Consider the following 9260-nt stretch of genomic DNA (forward strand, 5'->3'; position numbering starts at 1 on the left):
ACAATTTCTAGGTGATACTTTTAGTGGTCCTTTGCTATTTCTAAGGAATGGCACTATCAACTTTTCAGTCCCTCCCATCGTAATCAACTTCAACACGTAATAAACAACCAACATGTTTGATTAAAATAGAAGATAGATTACAACTTCTTTTGTTTTAGGGAACGGGGGGTCAAGATGGGATATTTGGTAGAGGAGGCTTGGTTTGCACAAGAGGGCACCTAGAGAAAGGGTCCTAAAATCGCGGAAAAAAATTCTTTAGAAATGTTTGAAAACGATGTTTCATAGTCCATAGCCTCATAACAATCCATTTTTATCTCAAGAACATTTTTTTATTTTTACATATGTGCAATCTATTGAACGAATACAAAGTGCTAATAGATTTACACCCCTCTATGCGATTGAGCGGGATAGATTGATGCCAAATTCATTTTCAAAATTTACATTATGCCTTAGGGCGTGATGTTGTGAATGGAGCAAATGTCCCAGACAAATGTCGAATACAGGTTAATTGATCCCATCAATATCTATAATACAAATCCAGTGGGGCTACTGTGGGGGCTGTAGTGGGCTTATCTGTGGTTGGTGGAAATGAAAAAGAAAAATTCAAATCTTGTTGATGAAGATGACAACAGATTCAACCGTGTTCTTCAGAGATCAAGACACCATGATCAATCTAATAAGGAATCTCCCCTCAGAAAGCTCAACAAATTTCACAGACCCACAATGTCCTGTGGCTCAGAGAACAACACCAGCCTTGCCCTTCTGTTTTCACAGGATGCAAAAGAGAACAGACCTCCTGATCTCAAGGAATCTCTTGCTGAAAAGAATAAGAAGAAAAAGAGGAATATCTGGAAATGGAGGCCCATGAGATCATTAGGATCCCATTCATCAGGTGACCCCCTTCCCTGCATTTTTTCAGTGTATGTTGATAGTATTCACGGTTTGTCTTCTGTGATGAATGGCGTGCACTGTTTTGTTAAGTTGCATAAGAAGAATGAAGACAATGTCAATGTGCAGAGCAGGCCTTGTAGGATCATAAATGGGACTGCAGATATTGACGAGACTCTGCAACTCCACAGCACTGTGACCTGCAGTAGCAAGATCAAACATGGATGCAACATCTGGGTCTCTGTCTGTGGGGTTGAAATGGGTGGAACTGCATTCAGTACCCATTGTCTTGATTTATCAAGGTTGGTACCTCAGGGGCCTTGTCTGGCCAGTAGCAGCAGTTGGGCTACTACTCTGAAGCTCACTGGCAAGACCAAGGGTGCCCTGCTAGTTGCCACGTTTGCATGCCAACTTGTAAGAGATGTGGGAGGAGATAGCCACAATGATGGACTTGGACAGAGCAGAGTGTGTACCACCCCTCAATCTGAGGTTCAGCAGAGTAAATCGCCTTCAGTGTCTGATTTGGATCTCAATGAGGTGCCTTCTCTGAAATCACTGGGCTTAGAAGAGGACAGATCTCTGACTCCCGCTGCAGAGGCCCCCAAATTGGAGTTTGCAAATCAGAAACGTGTATCCTGTGATGAAAGCAACTGTCGGGTATTGCTTAACGCAAAATCTGAGAGTTCTTCTGAGATACGTGCACTGCTACTCGAAAATGACACAAACCTGGCATCCACAAGCTCTCAGCTTCCATCTATGAGCAATTTGGACTCTAGTAATGGTGGCAACAAGCCCACTTTAAACAGCAGCTGGGGAGATGATGATGTGATGTTCAGTGTTGTAGAGCAGGGTGTAGAGGTAGAGTACAGTGCTGTTGAACAAGGTTTGGGAATGGAAACTCTGTCTACAAGAGGCCTTCAGGAGGAAGAGATGATTTCTTCTGAGAATACACAACCACGTGTGGATTGTGACTGGTGGGAAGGTAGAGAGGATACTTATAGGGGATTCCAAGAGCATATGCAGGTAATTGAAGAGGAGTTGGCAAGGCTGGAAGCTCGTTTGGATGCCAATGATTGCTGGGAGGAGAAGTTACAAGTGACCGAAAACTGCAACACAGAGGATGTTTTGGAAGAAAAGTTGGCGTTACATGAAAGTCATGCAGAGGCTAGCTTGAGTGATAAGAACATGAGAAGATCAAGTTTTTCTGTAGATGGAAAATGGAAGATAGAGGAGGGACTAGGAGAGAGGCTGTGTCTAATTGAAAGTTGTATTGTAGAGGATAATCTAAAAGAAAGCCAAAACCAACTATCAGATAGAACTTGGGAGCAATCTGAGGAAGACAAGGAGAAATTGGAAGAGAGATTTCTTAATGAGATCCAAGGATATGCACTGGAAAAGCAAATGGTAAACTGTAATTCTGATGAGGACATTGATTCTGTAACAGATGAGTTTCTGAATCTATTAGAGAGAGGTCATAATGCCAGCGACGTCATGCCAAGAAGGGAGGTGAATTCTCTGTGCACATTGTTTCAAAGAGAGTATGAACTAGACGTGGCTTCACAAATCACTCTTGATTCAGGTGTTGAAGTGGACAAAGAGATGCAAGCATCTTTCATGGATAATCTAGAGATGGAGATGCAGAAGAATGAACAGGTTTTGCGCAGCAAGACACGTGCAAAGATCCTGGAGGATGCAGAGACACAGGCCTTAATGCAAGAGTGGGGATTGAATGAGAATGCCTTTGAGCTTTCTTCTCCAAAATCAAACTGTCTTTCTGCTTCTAGTGGTTTGATGAGAAATTTAATCTTCTCACCTGCTCTTGAAAGGGGCATCGGATCAGTAGTTCAAACCAGAGATGGCGGGTACATCAGATCAATGAATCCTAGGCATTTTGTGAATAGCAAGATTGGTGGGAAGTTAGTAATGCATGTGTCCAAACCTTTAGTGATGTCAGCTGAAATGGGATCCACTGCCATTGACATATTGCGAAGAATGGCTGCTACAGGCATGGATACTTTGGCATCTCAAGCTATGGTGGCCATGCCCTTAGAAGATATTGCTGGCAAAACCATTGAACAGGTCATGCTGGAAGGGTCAAGTGCGCTGGAAGGACTGTTGCATGAAGCTGATAGAAATAAGTCATCTGGTAGAGGGTGAGAAATTAAAATAAAATTTTCTGATACTTGTGCTTTTCAATTTGTGGTTGTGTTGGAAACAAGTTTTCTTGGTAACTGTGTTAAATTGTTAACCTTAAATATGGCTTTGTGTGTTAAATCAACCTTCCTGGATTCAACTATCTACATTTCTTGGGAGGATGCCATCAGAGGGCTAAATTAATCTTAGTTGTAGAAGAGCCCATTAGTGTAATTCTAACCCATCCATAAGTTCTAATATTGTTACTTTTGAAGGATAGGTAGAATCCCACTCCAGAGTTTGTTTTGATGGTGAGTATTGAAGTTAGCAATTCACACTTCTAGAGCAAAACCTGTTAAAAGGGCAAACGCAACTTAATGTTGAGTGCCCATCGGTTTGTATTGGATTTAATTCCTGACCCATCCACCTTTTTAAACAAATCCAACGAAACAAAAGATTGGGATAAAATAATTGTAAATGAGATAACACGTCTTTGTCTTGTTTAAAATTTATTAAGTGGAATATATGATTTTGCCCTTACTTCCTGACAGGTATACTGCAGAAAAATCGGAAAGTGACCTTAGTGTGTTCAGCAGCGATGACACTCCAATAACAAACAGAGTCAAGTTGGGTTTTGAGAAAGAAGGATACAAATCTGGAGAAAGAAATTTCCCAGGAAAAAGTACAAAAGACTTTTTGGATGGGTATGTGTCTGCAGAAGACCTTGCCCCTTTGGCAATGCAGAAAATTGAGGCCCTTGCACTAGAGGGGTTGAAGATCCAATCAGATATGGCAGATGAAGATGCACCCTACCATGTAGATTCACTACCATTGGTTGACTCTGACAATGGAGATACAAAGATAGGATACATGGCAGAGATAGATCAAGTTGCCAGTATCAATATGCTTGCTAGCAAGGAGGCAGATGAAAGCACAAACCAAGTGGTAGGGACAATGTCAAGTGCTATCTCATTTCAGAAGTGGATGGAGATCAATGCCAGGTTTTCTTCTGAGAATGGAGCACATACTACATATGCCATTAAGGCTGATCAAGTATCACTTAATACAAATGCAAAAAAAAATGATAGCAGAAGGAAGCGGGATGATTCAAGGTCGAACTGTGTGAACAAAACTATTACAATTACAATGCTTGTTCAGCTGCGAGATCCTCTTAGGAATTTTGAACCTGTCGGTCCACCGATGATAGCACTAATTCAAACAGAACGTGTCATCAAGTCTCCTCGCCCCAAGCTTAGTAAGCAAGTCTCAACAAGAACAACTGATGAATTAGAAGAAGACGAAGTTGAAGACCAGAAAGATCTTCCAATTGAGCCTCAATTCAAGATAACTGAAGTTCACATGGCAGGACTCAAAGCTCCCAAGACCGAAGAGAAGAAAGGATGGTTTTTCCAAAAATGGGGTAGTAAGAAACAGGAACAAGCAGGTTCCCGTTGGCTTATAGCCAATGGGATGACCAAGAATAACAAACCTGCTCCCCTCAAGTCTAAAGCATTGCCAATTCAATCAAAAACCACAGTTGTACAGCCAGGTGAAACTCTATGGAGCATTTCATCTAGGGTTCATGGTACAGGATCAAAATGGCAAGAAATTGCTTCTCTCAATCCTCATATTAGAAATCCAGACATCATTTTTCCAAATCAGACAATTAGAACAAAATAGGAACACCAGCATACTTTTGAATGGTATTATCACATTAGGAATTTCTTATTTATTCCATATGTAAAATGACAGAATAGAATCTCTCTTAAATTTGGAAGGGAAAATGTATTATGTATAAATCTGTTATTATTGTGGCATTGAATGCAAATTAGCAACTTTCAGCCCTAATGTAGCATATTCTGGTTATTAATAGTATCTATGTATGGTATGATTTTGTAATTTTTTATTTAATATCTTTTGTAACAGGCTTAGGAGCAAGGGCATTTTTATCCTAGCAAGGAAAACTTTTGGGCATTAAAAAGTGATATTTGTTGTTTCACACCAACCATAATGATAGTTTCTTTCTACCTCAAGCCAAAGCAATCCTAAATCTCATGCATTCTGATTTGATAGTACCTACACTTGAAAAGCTTTAAAATAAATTTAGTCTAGCTAAACTAGATATAGGATATCTTCAGTTACTTTATTTTCATGAGAAGAAATTTCAGTTGAAAGCTTGTGTTGTTTTGTTAAAATATTGGCATGTGGCTAGAAATCTGCTTCCTGTTCTTTGCTTAGCATTTGAATTAAGGTTTAGTAAATTGGCTTTGCAAGACAGTTTTAAAGCCTTTGTATTGGCCTTAATTTTCTGTTCATGATAACAGAAAAAAGATGCAGAAAGAATTTTCACTATTCACCATTAGATCACAAGTAATGCCACCATTAGATCACAACCTTCAGTGCAGTTGAGATTTTAGGTCAGAAATGTAATTTTTTCTATTGGCTTCTCTGTACCATTTCTAATCTTGAAAGTATTGAAGGATGCTAATGCACATTGTGACATTCTAATAAATTAACATGCAATTTGTTTGGTATCAATGAGAATGCTTGAAGTTCTTGGAAAACAATCAGATTACTTAAAGTATGCCAAAATTTTAGTCACTTATTTGCATATATTTCTGTTGTCACTTTGGACCACCTCACTTGTGATTTGGCATTTTGCTAGGCAATATGAGGGTTTTGTAAGTCGAGAAGGCATTTACATCGGAGTTACAGAACCTTAAAATTTCAGTAACTTATGTTTGAGACATTTATAATCTAAGTATGTTATGTTCACAAACATGTTGTGAAATTCTAATCCTTTGTTTGCCATCGGTTAGGTGGAAATATGGACATTATGATTAGAGCTCTTGGAAACTAATTGAAACTAAGACAAAATTTAAGTCTCACTTTTACAGACATTTCCATTGTCACTTTGGTCTTCATAAATGCAATATTCTACATTTTTTAGGAATATAGGGAATTGCAATAACTTATTATCCCAGCTGCTTATTGTGTGAACTCACCCATAATGTTTCATATTTTATGCCTTACAATAATTGGACTAATCCATAATGTTCGAGTTTTTGGCTGTTGATAGGGAAAATAATTTGGTTTAATTATAGAACATCTATATTCTTGGGGACCCTATGAAAAGGCTGCTTATTACAGAATGCCATAAACCTGTTCATTATGGGATAGAAGCCATGAAAAGCAGACCTGGAGTACAAAAACAGGGATTAACCCAGAGAAACCACAAACAAATATGAACATGGAGAGTGACTTAAACATTTGATTGCAAGAATGCAAAGAACAGCAGGTTAAGAACTTTTGAGTTGATTTTTGATTCAGCATTGTAGTGCGATTCATTTTCCTAGTGAACAGCTTCCCATTCTGTTGTTGGTTTAAGGTGATTTGAGTCTTGTAGAATGCAGTGTTTCATTGGGTAGGAGGTTAATGACTACAGGAGTTAGACCACATAAAAGCCGAAAACAATTCAAGGTGTCAAAAGACGATTCAGTAGCTGGACCTTCTATTGGTAAGGAACAATACATTGTTTTACTCTCTTATAGGAATACTCAATTATGCACAAACAATTATGAACATAGAGAGTGACTTAAACACTTGATTGCAAGAATTCAAAGCATTGACTTACAAAATAGAGAGCAGCAGAAAATAACTTTTGTTGATTCTTGATTCAGCATTGTAGTGTGATTCATTTTCCTTGTGAACAGCTTCCCAGTTTGGGTTTCTCATTCTTTTGTTGGTTCGAGAAGGTGAGTAGAGTCTTGTAGAATGCAGTGTGTCATTGGGTAGGAGATTAATGACTACACAAGTTAGATCACATACAAGCTAAGAACATTTCAAGGTGTCAAAAGGCGATTCAGTAGCTGGACCTTCTATTGATAAGGAACAATATGTTGTTTTATTCTCATAAGGGAATACTCAATTATTCATAAGCAATTATGAACAGAGAGAGTGACTTAAACACTTGATTGCAAGAATGCAAAGCATTGACTTACAAAATAAAGAGCAGCAAAAAAGAACTTTTGAGTTGATTATTGATTCAGCATTGTAGTGCGATTCATTTTCCTTGTGAACAGTTTCCCATTCTGAGTTTCTCATTCTTGTGTTAGTTTGACAAGGTGATTGGAGTCTTGTTGAATGCAGTGTTTCATTGGGTAGGAGGTTAATAACTACAGAAGTTAGACCACATACACGCCAAGAACAATTCAAGGTGTCAAAGACGATTCAGTAGCTGGACCTTCTATTGGTGAGGAACAATACATTGTTTTATTCTCATATGGGACTACTCAGTTATACTCAATGAGATGATGACCAATTTTATTATATAGTCAAGAGCATAGTTGAAAATCTCGGACTCGCCTCAGACTCGGCAAACCAAAATTTTGGACTCGGACTCGGACTCGTGAAAGACTCGCGAAAGACTCGGCAAAGACTCGGCAAAAAAAAAAAACCGTAGTTTTACAAAAAAACATAAAGAAATTAATGCATTTAGAGAACATAAAGAAATTAATGCTGATTTTTCCTTCTTCCCTCTACTCCTCCAAACCCTTCTAACCTGCTCCAGCCAAAAAAAACCCAAATTGAAGTCAAAAAATGAAAAAAAAATTGGTTTTAAGCCCCACAGGCGTGTTTTTTCTGGGCCCGCGAGTCCCTGTGAAAGACTCGCGAGTCCGAGTGAAAGACTCGCGCGAGTCTTTGCGAAAGACTCGCGAGTCTTTCACAGGGACTCGCCTGGACTCGCCACGCGAGTCCTAGGCGAGTCGACTCGGCTCGCCAAAGGACTCGCGAGTCCGTGGCGAGTCCGAGGCGAGTCAAAGAGTTTTAAAACTATGGTCAAGAGTTCTAGCTGTAAACTGGAAAATTGAACCCTAGTGACTCCCCACCTAGGAGAGAGAAAGGAAGTCACCAGGATGATTTTCACTTGGGAGAAACTTTACATTCAAAAGAGGGACTTGAATCCACTAGATCCAAATCCAAGGGGAGCAAGGATATGAATTCCAAGTGGATTGCAAGGGTTGGAAAGTGATTTGCCCTCTTCTGTAAATAGATATGTTGACTTGTTGACTATGCAGAAAAGGGAGATAAAATGGATGAAACAAGGAGCTACCGGTTTGGGATCACGCTGTAACTTCGGATCTGAGATATTCAGACTGATACGGATCTACCTTGCAAATTTGGAGAAAAGTCGTCGGGACCATGTTGAAATTGCACATGGTCCTTCGAAATATCCGCGCATCGAAAAGGGTTTTTCCATCTTTGTAAATGGAGTCCAATCCTGCAATTGTAGTTGCACACCTGCAACCTACACATAGAAAAGAAAGGAAGAAGGGTTGTGGATAGGGGTTTGACTGCCTCAGTCAAACCCCAGAATCAACCTTGAAAGAAAGTAATTGCAAATACTTAAATGTAAATGTAGGAAATGTATACCTTGTAGATCTGCAATTGATGATGATGATGATTGCTTTGCTTATTGAATGTAATGACAAATGTTGTATGAAATGGCATGTAACATGACAAAACCCTAACACACACACATGCTTGCAAATGAACTTTGTAATGTTGCTCCAATGGATGAATGAAGAAGACACATGAAGGAGAGAACTTGGTGGATGCTTGAAGACATGAATGCTTGATGAAGACCTTTCGCTTGAATTTCGTTTATTCTCCTTATCTTGCCTATGTATCGCATCTATATCGAATGAGGGAGTTGAATCTCCTTTTATACATGCCCAAGAGAATTAATTTTCATCCATTAAAGGCCGACAGAGAGATTGAAATCCCCGAAGAGAAAATTAAGCAAAAGGGGCCGGATGGACCCATCTTAGCCCCTGTCCAAGGGGGGACAGGGGTGCCACGCCCCTGTCTTGCCCTATCTTGGGGCCTGGATAGGGTCATGTGGTAGCGTAAGGGCTGAAACAACGGGAGACTCAGGATGAAAGCACAGAGAGGGGTCTCGTTTGAGAGAGAGATGCAGTTGCTTAGGTGAGGACCTAAAATGTGGTCGAAATTGTGGGGGTCGCAATTTTAGGACACTACACCAGCAATGGTTCTTGAGAAAACAGATTCTTCAAAATGATTTTTAAATTCATATATCTAAATAAAGCCACTGAAATCTGTAAAATATTTGTGAAAATTTTCACAATATGGTATTACACAAGAAATTTATGAAGAAAATGGAATGCTTAATTACATCAAAAAATTAGTAAGTAGAAAAAGCCATCCACCCAGAGCAA

At 39.4% G+C, this 9260-nt stretch overlaps 1 protein-coding gene across 2 annotated transcripts; it reads left to right on the top strand.

The window, feature by feature from the left end:
* The first annotated feature begins 266 nt into the window (after positions 1–266).
* Positions 267–4920, top strand: LOC131059015 (protein PLASTID MOVEMENT IMPAIRED 1-RELATED 1). 2 transcript variants are annotated; one of them, XM_057992492.2, is made up of 3 exons: positions 714–892; positions 1023–3041; positions 3573–4920. In XM_057992492.2, exons 1-3 carry the CDS (start codon positions 855–857, stop codon positions 4699–4701), a joined length of 3186 nt encoding a protein of 1061 aa, XP_057848475.2. In that variant the 5' UTR covers positions 714–854; the 3' UTR covers positions 4702–4920. The 2 variants fall into 2 exon arrangements, with proteins under 2 accessions (XP_057848471.2, XP_057848475.2); XM_057992488.2 differs by having other exon boundaries at positions 267–3041.
* The last annotated feature ends 4340 nt before the right edge of the window (positions 4921–9260 follow it).

This window comes from Cryptomeria japonica, chromosome 9 (assembly GCF_030272615.1).
Source record: "Cryptomeria japonica chromosome 9, Sugi_1.0, whole genome shotgun sequence".
Taxonomy (NCBI): Eukaryota; Viridiplantae; Streptophyta; class Pinopsida; order Cupressales; family Cupressaceae; genus Cryptomeria; species Cryptomeria japonica.

Coding starts and splice junctions, on each gene's coding strand:
- LOC131059015 (XM_057992488.2), top strand. CDS start 589: ATGAAAAAGAAAAATTCAAATCTTGTTGATGAAGATGACAACAGATTC. Junction 3,042..3,572: donor AATAAGTCATCTGGTAGAGG/GTGAGAAATTAA, acceptor ACTTCCTGACAG/GTATACTGCAGAAAAATCGG.